We start from the raw sequence: 19,924 nt of genomic DNA, 5'->3' as shown, positions 1-19,924 counted from the left end.
ACTCTACGACAAAGCTTCCAAAAACAGCTTGGCATTCAATGAGTTAATACACAGGGGCAGTTAATATGGTATTAATATGGGTTTGTTTTTTAACTTGCATAAAACACTGTCCTACGGTTTATACACAATGCAGCTAATACACAGGAAATTACTGTACTTTCCAACTGTGTGGTCAGTGTGTGGTCTGTGTGTGTTTCCTAGGCCATACCGTATGTGCGGCGGCTGACAGCGGTGTTCTCTGCACTGGTGTCCTCTTGTTGCTTCGGTTGTCCCACAACACAATCTGCCCCGAATACGTGCCCCCCACCACCAGGTTGGGGTGGAACTTGGCGAAGGTGGCAGACATGACAGCCGACTGCCAGAGACAGAGAGAGAAGACAAAGAAAAACATTAGTTAGCTGATGAACTGTATTACAGTAGAAATCAGTTGGGAAGGACTGATCTACTACATTCAGGGCTTAAAGCAAAAAACATTTCTGAGCCTGAAGTTCTCAGCATTTTGTAAAGATGTCAGTCCTACAGGCCTATTGAGTATTTTCAAATCTTTATCAGCCCAGCCCACGCCTGAATTCAGGCACAGTGCCTGAACACTTTAAGGCCTGTACATTTATAGTTGTGTTGTGTCACATGTGGTAGGGGTGTGTGTGTGGGTGGGTATGTTTGGGTATGTGTATCTGTATTGTGACAATGCCTTTCATATATTTTGTTACCCACCAAATACAATAAAAAGCAAGTACCAAAAAAAAAAGAAATCAGTTGGGAAAGCATAGTGTGTCCTGAGTTAGCGTTAAGGCCTCTGTCAGCATCAATAACTAGTGGCCTTAAGCAGGCTGATCTCAGACATGTGAGGAATAATATACAGAATGTCCCGCTGTGAGGAGCGCCGCATTATTTCATCACGGTGTCCAACACGCTGCTTATTTTTATTTGGGCTCTAACAATCCCATGTTTTCCATGACTCATGCACGGCGGCTTGCACAAGATCCCTGCTCTCCCTCCTTCTCTCTCTCTCCCCCTCGCTCTCTTTCAGACGTCCCGGCATGGAGCATGTTACACATGGATCATGTCAGCATTCTTTACACTAATTCCAATTACGCTACAGTGGGGGGTGTTGGGAGAAAAAAAAACCTCCTTTCCTCTGGTGGGGGAGCCGGCTCTCCAAACCAGCTTCTTGACATCCAGGCAATCCTTCACCATCTAATCATGTGTTGGACTGAATTCAGCCGTGTAATTTTTCCAAATTTTTGACACGCTGGAGGAAAAACAAAAAAACTTGCATTGCCACCCTAAAACCACCCACCCACCCGGCCAGCGGAGGGGTGTTCTTGAAAGGCACAGAGAAAAATGAGTTGACGCCTCTGCAGAGCTAAAGTGACAGGGCTGGGGTGCGCTGTGTGACACCAGGCTGGGCTGTGGAGGGTGGCCCAGCGGCCGCACTCACATGTGCTTCTACTCAGAGAGGGGCTGGGGGAACCTCCAGAGGAGCAGGCCAGGCTTCCCGCTCTCATGCACCCCTCTCTCATGCCAGCACCCGTTGCTAGACATTACACATTACAGATTACATACGCAGGCCAACGTGGACCTCCGCTTATTATCATATCTGTCTAAGAAGAATGAACCCTGGGCCTTGGTATTATGGTGTTACTAATGCAATGTTCCAGGCAGTTGAGCTCCTAGTAAGCTGCTAATGTAAAGCTGCATATCTCCGTAAAGACCCGTGTCTGCCTTTGTCTCCAGTCAGTCGGTCTGTCTGTCTGTCTCCCTCTCTGTTTCTGCGTTCTGAGTCTTGGGGTTTGGTCCCAGAGGTGCCAGATAAGTGCATGTGGTCAGCCTGCATGGCGGAGGATGGGCGCTGGCCTGAGGCGCGTTCAGCTGTCGAGGTCAGGCCACCGGCTCTCCTGCTCGGCCTTGCTCGCATGTGTGCATATGTTTATGGATGGCTGTGGTGGGCGGGCATGCCAGCCCGGTGAAGTCACAGCGTGGGGGATAGGGGGGTGAAAAAGAGGGACTTGAGGAGAGGTGTAATGTGTGGACGTGTGTGTGTGTGTGTGTGTGTATTTTCAGGCGATCTTTGAGCTGGATGGACTAATGGCAGCAAGCCAAACCCTCAGTAAAGAGAACCATCCGTGAAGTGAAGTTTGTGTGTGTGTGTGTGTGTGTGTCTGTGTGTGTGTGTGTGTGTGTCTGTGTGTGCAAGCGTCAGCTCCAGTACCTGGCAGTGGAAGACGTACTCTGGCGTGGGCTTCTTGTACTTCATGTTCCACACCAGGGCCACCCCGTCTGGCTCGTGGGGGGCGTCCTCGTTGTTGTTGTATGAGGCAACCAGCAGCTCAGGATACTGGTGACAGACAAATCAGCACAAATGAATGGAAAGAGGAAGTAGACATCGCCCCCCAGGCATGGCTTCTTGAGAAAGAAAGAGGGCAAGAGAGAAAGAAAAGAAAAAGAAAGAGAAAGAGAAAAAAAAAGAGAGAAAAAAAACACATCCCTCTTTCCTCTGCGGGTGCCGGCGAATGCCAAACCAAATGAGTAACCCGCCCATGCTTTGGGAAGATTTATTGCAGGGAAACTTTTTCTCAGCGGCAGCAGGTCCAGGTAAATAAGGTTAGCATGCGAGGCCTGCGTGTATATGTGTGTGTGTGTGTGTGTGTGTGTGTGTGTGTGTGTGTGTGTGTGTGTGTGTGGGCTCCTCAGAAGGGGCATTCTCAGGGAGTGGGCCCAGTGCATGGGCACTAGTGTGGATGCCTGGAACTGCAGGTTGTCACACACCTTTTGAAAACCAAGCTATAAACACGCACTTGCAACAAAAAAAAAAGAAGAGAAAAAAGAGAGAGAGAGAGAGAGAGAGAGAGAGAGAGAGAGAGAGAGAGAGAGAGAGAGAGAGAGAAAGGCACTGACGGGGCTGCGGAGGAACAAATCGGTCACCAAACGTTTAGCAGACGTAAACAAACCATTAACCTCTGCTGCCTCTCATATTGTAAAAGCTGAAGTTTACAGTCTGTGAGGCCAATTTAACGCGAGGAAATGGATTACGCTCTGGGGCAAGAAGTGCGGTGAACAATGAGCTGGCATGCAATCAGTGCCAAAAGCCATCTCAGGGCTAGGAAGCCCGAATTAAAGGTGGCACAAGGAGAAACAAATCATTAGGGCTTCCACCCTGGTGACAATTTAATCATGATACGAGACCGTGTGAGACAAATCCGACCCCTGAGGGAGTATTGTAACTACACCATGGGAACATGCACATTACAGGATACTTTTCAAAGCACACATCAAAACAGTTTTTTAAACACTGCTAACGTGTATAATTTTTTAAAGCTACACTTAAGGTTTTGTGCCTGAATGGCATGCAGAATTAGCACCAGGAAACAGAGGTAGATGGAGTACCTGTGGGCACCAGTCCAGACAGGTGACCACGCGGTGCTTGGACCAGCGCTCGTCTGTGAACTGCCTGTTCAGCACCAGCTTGGCTCCAGCCTGGATCTCTCTGGAACACAACACAGTCAGTGAGGAGGCCGGTCTCTGTGATCAACATGAAGACCAAGGAATGTAATAAAGCCCAATAAACATGGCTCATAAAACTAAAGATGACTGGATTTATTAGAAGACACCGTTTCACTGGACTGCACTGTAAAAGAGGGTTTATGGTAAAAGATAGGGGGTGGGGGTTATTGACAATGTCTTTTGTTACCCATCTTTCTCCTCTAGGTCGCGGCCGCTGTAGTCGAAGAAGACGTCGATGTGCTCGGACAGGGCGCGCTCCACGATGCGCGTGCTGTGGTCAAAGAAGGTCATGAACTCCTCGGAGTGCAGGATCTGCAGTTTCTCCTCCTCGGTCAGCTCATGTGGTGGGGCTGTGGGGGACAGTCAGACACACGGCTCTCTTACCACAAGCACACACCACACACACACCTGTTTGTTTGTTTGTTTGTGTTTGTGTGTGTGTGTGTGTGTGTGTGCGTATGGGTGTTCTCTGACAGCTTTATTTTTGTTCATTCATTGTTTTGGTTTGACTTGCTATTGTTCTATAATATACTCTATCATAATCCAAACTATCTTTATTAAATAAAACATATAATTAATTCCAATCAGACCAAAACATGTCCAAACTAGGGCTTTGACGCGCTTTAACACGTGAGTCACGATCAGAGTTGCTCCATGATGGTGTCAAAGGGAGATGCTGAAGGCTCTCACCCTCCTCCTCTTCATTCTTCTGGTCTGGCTTCTCCTTGTCCGCCTCCTGCATGGGCTCTGCTGGAGCCATCTCCTCCTCCTCCTCCTCCTCCTCCTCCTCTTCCTCTGCAAAGAGAAACACTCTCTGATTAGCCGACACGTGCGATACAAAAGTGCACAATGGCTCCTAATGCCTGGCCACAATAGCCTTCAGTTTGCTATTCACTTTCAAAGGACAAACACATATAATACAGGGGCCTGCTTACAAACGTGTAGAGACCCCATGGCTCAGGACTTCACACAAGAGGCAGATTAGTAGTGCCTGTCTATTGAATAGAATAGTCACGTCTCTGCAACTTGTGGGAAGATAAGATGATGTCGCACGGGAGAATAAAAAAAAGTGTTTGAGGACATGAAGCGAGCGCAGAATAGCATCTAAGTGCTTACCTACCAACACAAGTAAGTGTGCAGGAATTTAAATACTTTATGAGGGATGCATTTCCAGGCAGCTAGTTTAATGGTATATGGTCATGCAAGGGACAGATGAACACCGGTCATTCCCTCTCGGTAACCCAGGAGACACACACACGTTAGCGTGTCACTGGTTAGAATGCTTCAAGCTTGGCTTTCAGTGCCAACTGTGCTGACCTTGGTGTTAGCGAGGCCTTTGCATATTTACCATTTATGCTTAGCTTCCACTTTAAAACTACTTTCTGCTGGTCCAGATATAATCATCTTTTAATACCTCATACCACATATTGTATGTACAACACTCATTTACACATAGTAATACCATACTACCCAATTCCCATGTTCTCCTCCAAATAACACATCAACAGTCCATAAGACAAAAGTACAATCAAATGACAGGTGATGCTTTATTTGTAGTACACAGATAAAAAGCAAGCCCCCCACCTCACGTCACCCCACCTCCCCACTCTCTCATTGAGGCAGGGGCCGGTGGGCTTGTATGGGTATGAGGGGCGATGATTCAGTGGCTGTGCCTTACACTTGTTTGGCCTGCCAACACAATGTCACCTCGCTGAAAAGACCTGCGTCTGCAGAGCATTAAAGGTTGTCACTCGTCTGAGCAGGGGAGAGGGGAGGACACAGCAGGGGTCGCCCGCCTCGCAGCGCCTGTCTTCGCTCGCTCCGCTAATGAGAACGACTGGCCATTCAACAGGGAGTGCACTTGTTAGTGTGGCCATGTCCTCTGCCGTCCGCAGTAACAGGTCGTCCACCCCCGAACCCCCCTCCACCCCACCCCAAAAGGAAAAGGGGTGCTGGGGCGAGAGGGCGTGGAGCAGCTGCCCTGGGCCCGCTCCCATTGGCCCGGCCAGCTGACAGGACAGTGCCTAGCAGATGGCGCCTGCCGGGATTGTCTTGTGGCGGCTCAGGGGTGGCATAGGGATGGCACAGAGGTTTTCTGCCTCACTGATCCTAGTCAGGCTGCTGGAGCCCCCCACCACCCATACACCCACACACACACACACACACACACACACACACACACACACACACACACACACACACACACACACCCACCCCTGTGCAATTACCGACCCGCTAGGGGGTTTGGCGATGGCTATTCAATCTCAGAGGATGCACAACAAAATACAGCTTGCAGCCTTGACCAGCTGGCGAAGCCACACACTGCAGCCTGCAACTACACGGTGGGCTTCTCTCCCCCTTTCTCCCCTGATTCTTTCGTTTTTCCCCTTTCTTCCCAAAACACTTGTTTCACTTCCCTCATGTCCCTCCTCCTGTCCATTAACAAACAAACTGATACATGTCTGCAGAAAGCAAAAGGGTGAAATATGCAGATTAACATGCACGCACACACACAAAACAGAGTGCCAATGAATGCCTACTGTAGGAAAATTATCATTGTGTGGAAAACGATCAACACAAAATCTGGCAAGGGGAAATGAAGTAATAAAACATTGCCTTTCCCACAATCAGAATGATAATGTCACCAGTAATCCTGTCGCACAACCCCCAAGTTCTCTCTCCCAGTGCTGGGGACCAATGTGGGAGTAGGAGGAGGAGGAGGAGGAGGAGGCTGGGGGGGGGGGTTCTGGTGAGTTTACAGAACTGGGTTGATGACACAAGCCATTTCAATACACGGCCCATGCTCAGGGGGGAAAACCAAAAAACCCGGAGAAGGTTAAAATCTTTCCCTTCAAGGGCCTCAATCAGGCTTAAAAGGAAAACAGTAATCACTGTCTTTCAGCCAGGCCTGGCCAGCCTCGTCAGCCTTTCCCTGTCAAGGCAGCCGGAGCAATCAACCTGCCAGGCATTAGGAGAGGGAAGACAATCTGAAAATAAAGGGTATAATGCACCTGCCAGCTAAAATGGCCATTTGGAGAAAAGCTAGTGATCCTGGTGACCCTGGTGGGGGGAGGATTTTGGGGTGTTGGGGGGTAGGGGGTTGCGCTGAGGGAAAAGAAACATTTAACAGAATTTGGGGAGATCGTCGATCTCCTGCATGCACTGACACCTCCCCTCAAAGCAGGCCCAATTATGGCTTTTGTATCACTTAAGAAATAAAAGCTTTTGGGAAGGGGGAATAGTGCTGCTGTTTTTTTTCCGGGTGGGGGTGGATTTGGGTGGGGTAATCGCTGAGCTTTGTCAGAGGACAATACATTAATGCGAGCACAGCGAGGGTCCAGTGTTGTACGAGTACAAAACTAATGACTTTTACTTTTTCCGCTGCAGGTGCATTCCCTCCTGCTAGAGCCCACAGAATGGGGCCACCAAAATCTGACTTCCAATCTCTTTCTCTCAGGACTTTATTAAAGGCCAAACGAAACAAACCTTCGGCTTCCACTGTTTTGGCCTTTGTGAAATGGGGACTTCCACGTTTCGACGTATTGATGGGACAAGACAACTCGGGGGCCTTTTGCGTTCTCCCTGAATGTAAGGGTGGACAAAAGTGGAGCGTGCAGAAAGCACTCCGAGGCCCACGTGCACAACTGAACAAACGCTTCCTCATTCAGAGCCCAACCAAAGCCCCCTTTCAGCCCAAACTACACAAGAATATAGTTATCTTAACATGCTTTGTTTGAATTTATGTTCCACCATTGTCAAGGGAACTTGTCACTAATTAAGAGGCTCCATTTGAAAGGCCACTGTTATCTGTAAAAGCTAATGTTTTGGCAAAAAAAGCCTTTGATATCTCCTTATTTTTTAAATGGACTTTTAGTATGAGGAGTTTAATTAATCTATTACATAACAGCTCTATGTCTTAATTTTAGGGTATTTATCATTAAATTTACATAGGCTTAAAATATAATGTAATATAATATAATGAAAGAAGTGAACCACTGCTCAACATAGCTAAAAAAAAAGGTGACTATTACTGACTTAAAAGATTTTTTAAAATCCTGTCTATCTTTCTTGTCAATAATCTTCGCTTGCGTATATCCTCAGAACCCACCTTAGGCTGCTCCATGTCACCTCAGACGACTGTGTAAAGGTACACACTAATGTCTTACGCTGTGTGAGGGATCTGGTGCTGGAAAAAGCAGCCTTCTCTGCGATGTTGAATCAGCAGACAGACAAAAGGATTTAATTTGCGAATGCAGGCGGTTAGCAGTGCCACTGGTGAAGTGCTGGTCAGAGAGCATGTGTGTTAAAAGTGAAACACTCCAAACGAGAGGCTGTTGAGTTCTTCGAGTGATTAAAAATATCTAGCGATTTAAAAAGTAATGTCTTTTCGCCAGCCTGAATAGAACATGATTAAAACAATCTGATTTAATTAAATTTCAAATTTACTCAAACGTTTTGTGGTTTTCCGATGTTCTTGAAGCGTTTTCGAGGCATATGCAGGCAAGGCTCTCCATGGCTTTCAATCCATGTATCTTTTTCCCCCAATAATTACGGCCTCTTGTGACATGCCACTTACTGTCGTTGCATAATATCAAAAGCCTGCTGTCTGAATATACAAAGTGCACCAGAAATCTCCATATTGCAGCTAGCATATATGTGGTATACTGTATGTCTCAGACAGGAGGGGTAAATGGCATCTAAAAAAAAACATGAATTTAACCCCAAAATCCATTTGGAAGATGTAACTAGAGTCAAACATTTTTCTCACACTTTTTCTTTCAAATTACAATAGCTGTGCATTAACCAAACCCATTCATTTTTTCCCATCTTCCCTCCCTGCATTAAAGCATGATGACGGGGAGCCTTTTGGCACGGACAATGCTCGCACGAGAGAGAGTCCACTGCTTCTCTCGCTGATGGAATGAATGAGAGAAGGTAAACCACCACCTCCGCTCGCTTGCCAATTAAGACCAATAATCAACCAGCGCGTGGCACGGAGAGTGGCGCTCTTCCTCTCCGCCACTCACTCCTCAGGCGAGATGGAGAACGTGATGGCCGCGGGCATCCACCCTGCCGCCCGCTGACCTTGAGAGGCCCTGCTCCGCAGCGTCCTCTTGACAACATGATGAATCGCTCAATCAGTGCACGCGCCAGATCCCTCCACAGCCCAACCCCCCAATATCAAATATGCCAGGCAGGCGAGGATGGGGGTTGGGGGTGTGTGGAGGGCACTAGGTGAGACGGTGGTGGTGGTGGTGGTGGTGGTGGTGGTGGGGGTGGGGGGGGTGGAGTGGACGATGTCGCCAACTCACTGAGTGGCAGAGAGTGAAGGCGTGAAAGGCTCACAATGTGACTGAATGCGTTTTGTTATGTGCCTCCTTGGCGAGGGGAGAAGACAGGGAAGCGAGCGAGTTGATGAAATGATTACACAGTGGCGGGAGAGCAAGGGCTGGGTGAGCAGGATGCTGGAGTTGAACAGCCTGCCAAAGCCGCTCTTGTTTAACGCACTTCTCTCTACTTTCCCTTCTATTTCTGTTAAACAATGGACAACTGACTGAGCACAATGGGAGCTTTCCCCAAGAGTTCCCAAATCAGTCCACAGCAGGTCTACTACAACCATCTCAACCTGGAACTCAGTGGGCCTGCTGTTCAAAAAACAAGATGGACCAGGAGGCTCTGCAGATGGTACAATGGAGAGCTAACAAACACATAAAAAAAATCAATCCTCCATCTGATTGAGCAAGGAATGCTAGTGGTTATCAGTGTGCGAACCAATCAGAGTAGGGTATAACGATGATCTAAGACAATGCGGGCCCATAATCACGACTCTAACACTCTAAATCCCACAGCAAACCAACCATTCCAACAGTCTCTATGGCGGACGACCACATGAAAGACGACTCGCGACTGTTCCGGTCGTATCGCCACGCTTCAGATGCATCAAGCACACTTTTTCATATCCTCTCCTCCTCTCGCTCTGTCCAGCTCCCCTCTCATCCTCCAAACTAATTGGGTAGCAGGACCCTGCCGGTCTGAGAATGGCGGGCTAAGAGGTGCAGGCCTCTGTGTGCGTCTGTGAATTTAATCTCGCTTTGCCTTCTTATGTTTCCAGGGCCCCTGCAATTTTCCCGGGCTTTCATCTCGGGGCTTGGTGATGCCGGATCATTTCCAATCCGAGTCCACTTCCTGCTCCCACTCGTGTGATCATAGAGGCTTGCTGGCCGCAACCAATGTGAAAGGGGGAGGGAAAAAAGATGACAAGAAAAAAAAGGACAGGAAAAAAAGACTAATGCTCTGAGTCATGGCTAACTGGCACATATTGCCATAAAAACTCTCCTGGTTCCGAGAGAGCCAGCTCTGAATAGAGATAGCGGCACTATTTGAAGACAGAAGTGAAGTAAGCAGTAGCTATGGTAGCAGAAATCCAATAAATAAAGTCTAATAAATAAGCAAGGAAAAAACAGTCTAAACCATCATATATTTCAGTGTTTTTACCCTTGCTAAATTTGAAATTTGATTAAATGTTGATTAAATTTGATTAAATGTTGCCATCACAAGAAAACCTCTACACGTCTTTAAACGGTGTTAATAATACAGCGTGTTATCACACAGCTGAGAGTTTATGATCACATTATTAATCAGTCCCTCCAGGATTTCGCGAGGATTTTTTGAGATTGTTGCGATCTAAAATGCCTGATTTCGCGACAACTTTTCTAAAAAATTGCGATGGAAGTTGCAGTGTTTTTAGCTGTTTGTTCTTGCGAAGAAATTGCGAGAGGAAGTGAAAATTGCAAAAATAGTTAAAAAAAATTATTTTTTAATTGAGGGTAATTAAGGTTAGTAAGACCAAAATTACATGGATCATCTTGATGATTATTAAAAAAGGATAAGTAAAGGTAAATAGTAAGGGTTACAGAAAATCAAAGTAGGCCTACTTTATTTGTGTAAATACTTTGACTGGGGTAATTCACAAAGCAGTATAACCTTTAGGTAGAACTATCCAAAAAGACAGCCCCCCAAAGAGATGGCATAATGTCATATGTTTCAATACATTCATATATGTTGTAATTCATATTAAGTTCATATCTTTTTAATAATTCATATTCTGTGACTTGCATAATTACTAATAGCCAACTAAGTATGTAGTAATTTCATATTGATTTAAACTATTAGACTACACTTTTCTTTAATGTTATTACATTGGTGGTGTGTAAGTCTAATTGACTGCCTGCCACTTTAAGGATGTGAGAGTAGTAATAACATATCTAAGTGGATTGAAATAAAGCTTGCATCTCACTGTGTTCTATCTCTATCTCTACTGGAAATCACTTTTGCATAGTGCATTACGATATGTGGATAGAATTAGGGATGTTTTTCTATGTCATTAGTTAAAATAAATGTTAAAAAATAACTCAAATGAAATCATTCTTGGATCACAGAAGAAATCATTCTTGGATCATAGAAGAGGTAAATGTCTTACAATGTTATTAATTTCTATGATTTTGGTAGCACTGCACTACACAAACTGAGCCCCACAAGCTAGCAAAAAATGACACGAGCTAAAATGACATCTCCAGGTGTAAACGTTTGCCAATGGGTTGCATATTGTAGCCTACTCAAATGTCAGTAAACCAAGTAGGCCTTAATTAACTTACTTTCATAGCTTAGGCAGGTTAACAACACTAGGTTGAGATGACAGATGCAAGTAAAGCAGATCATTAACGTTAGCCTTCTATTTATTGTCATCAAAACTGCAGAGGAGTGAACAAGTTATAGGGAAGTCTCTGGTGTCTGCAGAAGTGAGTGTGGCATCTGACTCAATATTCTGTGTGAGGGGCTGTTGTGGTAGGTGAAATTTCACGGGGGAAACCATGATGATTGGTCAAATTTGCGAAAAAGTTGCAGTGTTTGGACAAAATTGCGAGAATCGCCCAGAATTCACGAGGATTTGCTGAATTTGCGTTAATTGTTGCGATCGAAAAATCGCAAATTCCTGGAGGGACTGATGAATCAATTGATGTAATAAAATTGCACATAGATGACCATGTCCTTTGACATCTATCCTATTTTGCTGAGTGTGACTGTGCGCATGTGCAATCTCACCTTCCTTCTGCTCGGTCCCAACAGGGGTCTGTGTCTCCTTGGTGTAGGACACCACCTCCCGCGGTGGGAAGTCCACATGGGTGACCTTGGCCATGCCCAGCTTCACCGGTCCGCGCCTAAGGTCACAGAAGGGCAGAGCACATGTCACACACTGACAAGAACCAGGAGGCCCACCCCACACCCTGGCCTCAGGGAGAAGAAACGTGGCCTTTAACAAAGCACGCCCTTAACCCATAGTAACACACAAGGAACCATTGTTAAATTTGTACTTAAAGCTGACAGGGAATACAACATATATATTTTCTTTTTCAAATGTCAACTGAGAAATGTATTTCAACTAAAGGGTTAAAGAGAAATTGTTGGTCTAGACCAATTGTCCGTACAGACCAATAAACACTAAAAAGAGGTCACAATAGCAGTTCTGTTGTACAGCATTAATGATAGCTTAATATGACATTTAAAACTCTTCATGAGCAGGCAACAGTAGAGTAGCCATGAGACAGTAGAGTGGATGGGCAGAGAATGGGTGGAGGAGAGAGAAAGAAAAGGAGAGGAGAGGAGAGGAGAGGAGAGGAGAGGAGAGGAGAGGGGAGGGGAGGAGAGGAGAGGAGAAGAGAGGACAGGACAAGAGAAGAGAAGAGAAGAGAAGAGAAGAGAGGAGAGGAGAGGACAGGACAGGACAGGAGAAGAGGACAGGACAGGAGAGGGACAGGACAGGACAGGAGAAGGAGAGGACAGGAGAGGACAGGAGAGGAGAGGACAGGAGAGGACAGGAGAGGACAGGAGAGGAGAGGAGAGGAGAGAGGAGAGGAGAGGAGAGGAGAGGAGAGGACAGGAGAAGAGAGGAGAGGACAGGACAGGAGAGGAGAGGAGAGGAGAGGAGAGGAGAAGGAGAGGAGAGGAGAGGAGAGCCAGTGTGCAGTACCCCAGGTCAGAGTCAGAGTGAAGCAGGAAAGTGGAAGGATCAGAGTCCCAGTGCAGAGTCCTGATTAGTGGCACAGCAGCAAGGCAGCATTAGTGAAAAAGAGCAAGTGCACACACACACACACACAAACACAGACACACACACACACACACACACATAAGACACTGGTTAGACCTCATCACACACAAGACTGTAAACATTTCATATCAGCACAAAGACCACATTTCTTACATATATGTAATTACATTACTATCATTGCCTTTAGTAAAAGACTATAAATAACGTCTTTGACATGAATAAATGGGTAGGTCATATTACTCAGTCACGTCATAAGTATCGTCTGGATGAGAAGGCTATTTTGATAGAGAATAGTACTATATCTAGAGTTGCTTGTGTCTTTTTGTGTGGGTTTGCAGGGGTGGGAAACTGCCAGGGTCAAACTGGCTTAAATGAAGCCATCAGGGTGACTGAGTCATACATCTGACAGACCCCCCAAGCCTCAAGAAGACCAGGCGGAGACAGATGGGGGTCTGGGGGGCGTCATGACCTCCATGTGTGTAGGAAATGGTCACTGTGGTGAGTCAACCCGCCGGGGCCTGACGTGGGTGTGGTGGTGGTGGTGGTGGTGGTGGGGGTGGGGGGGGGGGGGAAGGAGGGGGGCAGTGTGGCTCCGACGGTCCTGCTGCAGGCTCTGGCCGCGCTGAGGTTTCCGCAGGGGCATGACGCTCTAATGGGAGGTTAAGCAGTCCCCCTAGCAGCTCAGCCGACCCCCTACCGCGGCAGGATTTATTTAGAGACTCTCCTAATCAAACGGCACACACACGCTAAACAAGCTAAACACACTCACACTGTTGAGCACGCAAGTGCACATACATCCAGCCATGCACACGAGGATACGCACACAAGGAAACACAGCATGAGGTCTTACTAATATATTCATTTTAAACTTTTCTCACCATACCTAGAAGAGTATTATGCGATTGTTCTTAAGAGGTATGGAATTATTCAAATGCAGTGTGGGTTTGTCATCAGCACTGCCCACACAAATGGTAAGCAATGTGACTACATGTAAATAATAATTTTTCCATTAAGAGTAGAACACTGTTGGATGTTATATTTTAGCTACCTATTCAGGCACCAAAATACATTTGCTCAAAACTTGGGTCTTCAATTAACGTCTCATTTTAGACTTTGTTTTCTTTTTTTCACAATGTTTATATTCATTATGTACATCTAATTGTGAATCAGACTATACTAATGGAGAGAAAAACATTTTTAAACCTTTAGAACAATCCTGCGCACCAAAGGCTGGTACAAAGACAAGTCTACATATCTTGCTTCGGAACAGAAGAAAAAGCGTTCATGCAATGCTGAGACCAAGCACTCCCACTCCCACAACAACAGAGCAGCCTTGCATTGGGGGTATGAAGGCCTCCAGCTCCGCATGAGAATCAGCTTCATTTTGTCATTAAAAATCTTACGGGGGAGGGAGGAGAGATTATACCTGGGTCCCACGGCGCCGTCGCCCGAGTCTTGGCTGCCTGCCTCGCTTGGCGTGCCCACCGATTTGGCAGTGGGAGACATGGGTGAAGGCACTAGATATGGAGACAAACGAGCAGCCGTCACTCGGTGCACACGCAGAGTAACAGTCACCTCATCATGCCAAAACACACGTGTCACATTTGGCCGTGTGGCTGGAGGGCCAGAGGGGGCAGAGAGAGAATGCAGGGTGGAGAAAAAATATCTTCCAATGCAATTTGAATACATCAAAAGCAATTATATTCACAACAATCCAACTGGAGATTCAGAAGGACTATCAGGCCACTGCTCAGACTACAGATGTGCAGTCAGCTACTAATCACATATGTTTCATCCATACATCTCCCAATACATAGCTGCATTGGGTTTAATGTAGATCTGTTGTTAAGCGCATTAAATGGTCAATTTAGAACCTAGAAACAAAAGCTGACAATCTGACAAAAATGAAATAGGGGTATTTATGCCAAACCAACATAAATTACATTTTCAGCAGTGATTATAAAAATGTTTTTTATGACTATTGTCCATAGAGTGAAACACAGGAAGAACTGCGAGCTTTAGCACTATAACCAAACACTGTAGTAACTCAGTCTGTGAAGAATCACAACAGTTTGGATAGCATCAGACTCTACTACTTTCCCATCCGCGGTCTTGTGCGACATTCTCCGTTTCAGCATAAAAACAATGGCACTACCCACATCTAAGATAGACTACTTCTGCCCCCTTCTGTTTGGTTGCAAAACTGCATCTTAAAAAAATGTTTCATCATGCTTTCCATCCATATCCATAAAAGCTATATATATATATATATATATATATATATATATATATATATAAATATACATCACTATACTCTTTATTACTGTCTAACAGTGGCACTTCGACCTGTAACGTGATTGATGACATGAAGTAAATATTAGTAGTAGTACACAAGAGGTCTTGACTCTTGTGAGTGTCCCGTGTAGCTGCTCTTACCGACGGATGCGTCCGATGTGATGCCCATACTCTGCAGCAGAGCCTCGGCCTCGCGCCTCTTCCTGTCCAGGTCGGAGTCATCGACAGCTGGAGCTGCATCCTTCTGCTGCTGCTCTGCTAGCTAGAGGAGACAGAGAGGGAGAGAGACAGAGAGGGAGCTCAGCCTAAAGGCCAGTGAAAAAAACCTCACTGATAATACTACAGTCCTGTGGGCGAACGTGACTACGGAGCATCCCTGTTCTGCCATGTTGGTGTTGACGTGTGTGTGTGTGTGTGTGTGTGTGTGTGTGTGTGTGTGTGGTGCTGGAGCCTGGGATCACCTCTTTCTTCTTACGCTCCTCCTCTTTCCTCTTCTTTTCCTCTCGGATCTGGGCCAGCCGCTGCTTCTTCCGCTCCAGCTCGGCCTTCAGCTCACTCTTGTCAGACATGGTGCTGAGCTGAAAGCACAACACACACCAGCTAAAAACACACAGACACACACACTCCGACTTCCTTCCTCCAAACTTCACTTTCCCTCTTGACGTCAGATGCTGTCTCTCGCTTGGCTCCTGTGGCTAATACTGAGCGGCACTCAAAACCGGAACACAAAAGACCTGTTAGCAACTTTATATGAAATGGAACTGAAACGCAGAAGTTTACACAGGAAGTGTGTGTGTGCATGCGTGCACGTGTGTGTGTGTGTGTGTGTGTGTGTGTGTGTAGGGGGGTGGTTCTCTGATCAGAGGAGGTCTGACCACCTGGTCTGGAGCACCCCTCTCGTGCCGGGAGTCCCCATTCAGCTGTCCTTTGTCCGCTCGCCTCAGTGTCTGACTCTGTGCTGCGCTCTCCAACAGATTAGGTGGATAATTTCAAGAGTCACTTTTGTCCGCCCGCATACAGAATTAATCTGCTCTCCATTGGTACACAGCACCTGACCCTTTCAGCCACCCCAAGGGTGCCACTTCAAGACAGTGGTCTTAATTGCACTACTTAAGGACCATCAATTGGTGTCCCCCCGGCCTGAATGCGAGTTGGGGAAGAGTTTTGTTCAGCCCAGTCCGTGTTTAGAGCACTTCTAACACAATGCTTTTAGAGCTTTCAACTGTTGGAGCACACCAGAGAGAAATACATTTAAACAAACAAGGAGATAAATCGTAACAAAAGATCAACTGTAAAAGATCAACTCGGAAGTATATAAAATCACAGAGGGGGAGGCATACTGACCGAGGTGGTAGAAAAGAAAGAATCCTTAAAATATTTGAAAAATAATTTTGTTTACGTATTAGAAAATGAATACAGGCCTAGTGGTAATTCCACCACGGCTTGCCTCTATTTCTGCACAACGTCAACAAAGAGACAAATCCTATAGGCCAGATCTGTCTGAGTGAGCTAGGCATTTGCTATCTGGGTGAGTCGTGCCAGGGAAAAATCAACTGCTGGGATGGAAATCATTAACATGATGTATGGTGGGGTTACATTATTGGTTTCATAAAATAGACCAGACGAAGCATCAAACAAATCACCAACTGAATCACAACTTCATGTCCTCGTCAATCATTCATTCAAAGCCTTTCGTTTAACCTTGTTCTTGATTTTATCTCAAATTAAATATTTGTGAATTAGCCAGAGCTGCAATAACAGGGATTTGTTAACCAGCATGCAGAATTACCCTTACTTTTGTGAATAATCAGAAATGCATTCAAACTAAATGCAATAAACTAGCAGCAACAGTAAAAATCAGTCACAGTAAGCATATCTAAAACATTTTAGTAATCATAACAGACCATTATGAACAGCCTTCTGCCTTCTATGTTTATGTCAGACTAAAGTGGTGGGAGATGTATTTGCCAGGCCATTAAACTGCACTCAGTCTCATGTCTTGCCATTATGATGCTTCCACAGATTGACCAAAATATCCTTATTCAAGCACAATTTTCATTGTTCACAATATTAACAGTTTTTCTTTCTGGCTGCGTGAAGCTCACAACTCTGATTATCAAGGAGTATTTTGCTACTTCCTGAAGCAATATGATTAACATGTACCAACATTTTTAAAAAGCAACATAGGCAGCTGTATGATGAATGTACAGCAAAAAAGTCAAGGACTGCTGGTCGTGTACAAGAAGTAACATTTCAGTCATTTTAAATGTAGCCTAGCCTATCATATAGTAATGAATACTGAACCAAAGCTTGACTTTAAAAAAACTATTCGCAGATCAAATCACAATCCAATATCTCAATTAGATATCTAATAATTTCAAATTGTGCGCTTACAAGATTCAAAGCAAATTATGTCAGTATATAATGGTCAGTGGCATATTATGACAGATGTTTTCAACTGTTCCATGGTCCATTGGTGGTCCATGATTGCAATGTGAGTGGTCCCTAGCTATTCAGTAATAAGTATAATTTCAGTATTTTTACCTCACACCCCACAAGAGTGTTCCTCGGGTTGCTTTTCAGTCAGAATGGTGTTACGTTACCTGATATACAATCAGTAAAAAAATACTTGTATTATTTGCTGTACCTGTGACTCACTATGGTCTCTTATTTGTAAACTAGCCAACACTGACATGGCAAATCTTGAACTCCAACACATTATTTCTTCAAACACATTCTGACCGCAATTACTGCTTATCTCTGTCACACAGGCTGTGGGGATCATCTTAGCAAAACAAAACGAAAGCTAAGCAGTCCGGAGTTTAGCAGGAAAATGCATTCTGATTTCACCTAGAAAATATTTCTAGACTGGCATATGACGCCACACCCAAACAATTCACAAGCGGACAGCTGACTCAGCTACACTTCTGCCGAAATGTGAATAGGCTAATGTGGAGGGTAACGTTATTGCACTGCACTAGCATGCAAACCACCGGCTAGCGAGGCAATTCTGTAACATAATGGCTTTGCGAGGACAGCACAAATATGCTGTCGGGAAATAATATGTCCATACCGCGAGGCATAGCTAACAATCATCCTTGATGGACCGGAGCTTTCCTTAACGTTAACATCTCAGTGAAACAGGCAAAATTCGCTGCCCAACTTAACGTTACGTTAGCTCCAGTTCAGCAATCCTAGCAATCACAGATAGCATTTGACATGATTCGGAATAATCATGTTTCAATAGAATTTCGGCAAACTTTATGTAACTATTGGGTTACTAAAATGAGATGCAACTACTTGGTTCGTCTTTACTGTGAGTTTATGTTAACAACAAAAAAGATGGTAATGTTTTCGTTTGCTAATTTGCGCTAGCTGATGAAGTCTGACGAGTTTGGGTAATGTTAACGTTAATGTCAGCCAATGATTTCAGGACAGAAACAGATACAAACACACAGGTCACTTTTCTCATTGTTGCTCATTTCTACACATAACAGCATACGTTAACTGCTTGATATTGATAATAAACAACAAACCTGACAGTAACGTTACTCTTGTGTACCTTCAGCAATGCAACCGCGCTAGTGGTACCAACAACTTTTCCTGGTGTGGGAGGTTGAGGTGCAATGCTACGGGTACCCGGATGGTACAAATGGATGACAAGTTGCTGTGAACAGATTTTAGATTCTAGATCTTTGGTTGTGAACATGCACATTGCATTGTTTTAAGCCCCTTATAGTTGAAATCTAAACTTCACAAAGAGACAAATAACGGCTGTATGTGATACCCTCTCCTAACACTTCTACAACAACCTAGCACACTTAACAGGCACTTATCATGCACTTCCTTCTCTTCGCATTGCATCCTGAACTACCACTATCTCCTACCACATTTTGGCTAGTAGTAGGCCTAGCCTACTATAGGCTATCCTCTGTAGTTTGAATGTTATTACTTATTTTGTAGCCTACTTTACTAAATGAATACATTTAGCCATAATGTAATAATGCAAGTGTATGTTGCACAAATGTTGCAGAGAAAGATTCATTGGTAGTATTGAACACAGACTCCAAATAGGAAGCATATTGACTTCAAACAATTGCAACCAGATCATAATCATAATATACTTTCAGGGGACATGATGTCCACCACCTCACACTCCCCTGAAAGCTGGTTAAAGGAGAATTCTGGTGTTTTCACATAGATATCTGTTTTTCGAGGTCACCGAATAGCCTGTCGGTATGGAAAAACCCCTCCGTTCTACCTAGCTCGAGTTTCTGTAGCCAACAGCTAGAGTCGTCAGGCAGCTAATGCTACACTCTGGGAGCAAATTCAGGAGCCCCCATGTTCATGCCCCCAGAATAGCACTGCGGATTGTGTATGAAATACACCCTACACATACACAATCACTTGGGGTGGTGGATACATCTGGCATGCATGGGTAAATGTAAAGGGAAATACTTTTGTGGTCTTGGGTTCCAAATCCGCTTGCCTCACATAATGAAGACACAATGTAAACTGTTTGTCTTGCTGGTGGCATTTTTTTTTTTTAAATATGTAATAATATATAAATGTACTGTTGAACACAAATCAGCTTCTAAACAGTTAGCAAATGTGATAATAATGAGATTTCACTGTGTTATTAAGCCTAGGTTTTACATCATTAGGCCTATATAAACCATGTAAGTGGCTTTGTAAACCACAAACCAAGGTCACTGTTGATTCAGTTGAGACAGGAAAGCAGCAAAAATGGTTGGGCAAATGACACAGATCTAAGCAGGTGGGAGATGAAGAAGCAAACAGTGAGAAGCAAGGGGCTTTGTCTTTTTAATCATACAAAATAAATATAAAACATAACAAATATCTTATTGTTACGAGAGTAATGTGACTGTATTTTTTTTTATAAATGACAGAGTACATTGTAATGACAAAGCATGTCACATGTCTATAGCGAATCCACAATTGAACTCAAGTCTGATAATTGCCTTTAAACACTTTATTTTGCAACCGAAGAGATACAGC

The 19,924-nt window shown here is 44.9% G+C and overlaps 1 protein-coding gene across 5 annotated transcripts in view; it reads right to left on the bottom strand.

Annotated features, from left to right (window-relative positions):
• The window catches only part of dync1i2a (dynein, cytoplasmic 1, intermediate chain 2a), a 26,644-nt gene extending 8,097 nt beyond the window's left edge, over positions 1-18,547 (bottom strand). Inside the window, exons 1-11 of one of the 5 annotated variants that reach the window (XM_048239240.1) lie at positions 18,442-18,547; positions 15,367-15,483; positions 15,047-15,167; positions 14,037-14,127; positions 12,533-12,592; positions 11,608-11,723; positions 4,195-4,299; positions 3,692-3,854; positions 3,388-3,487; positions 2,213-2,338; positions 209-355 (exon numbers count right to left, since the gene is read on the bottom strand). In XM_048239240.1, coding sequence (XP_048095197.1) covers positions 209-355; positions 2,213-2,338; positions 3,388-3,487; positions 3,692-3,854; positions 4,195-4,299; positions 11,608-11,723; positions 12,533-12,592; positions 14,037-14,127; positions 15,047-15,167; positions 15,367-15,474 — 1,137 coding nt within the window. In that variant the 5' untranslated portion in view covers positions 15,475-15,483; positions 18,442-18,547. Of the gene's footprint in view, positions 1-208; positions 356-2,212; positions 2,339-3,387; positions 3,488-3,691; positions 3,855-4,194; positions 4,300-11,607; positions 11,724-12,532; positions 12,593-14,036; positions 14,128-15,046; positions 15,168-15,366; positions 15,484-17,449; positions 17,470-18,441 lie in introns of those variants that run through there. The other 4 variants (XM_048239243.1, XM_048239241.1, XM_048239242.1 and 1 more) reach the window with 4 other exon arrangements.
• Positions 18,548-19,924: the final 1,377 nt, after the last annotated feature.

The sequence above is a fragment of the Alosa alosa genome, chromosome 3 (genome assembly GCF_017589495.1).
Source record: "Alosa alosa isolate M-15738 ecotype Scorff River chromosome 3, AALO_Geno_1.1, whole genome shotgun sequence".
NCBI lineage: Eukaryota > Metazoa > Chordata > Actinopteri > Clupeiformes > Clupeidae > Alosa > Alosa alosa.
The sequence above is the reverse complement of the archived record's forward strand: the minus strand, read 5'-3'. Positions and strand labels throughout refer to the sequence as shown.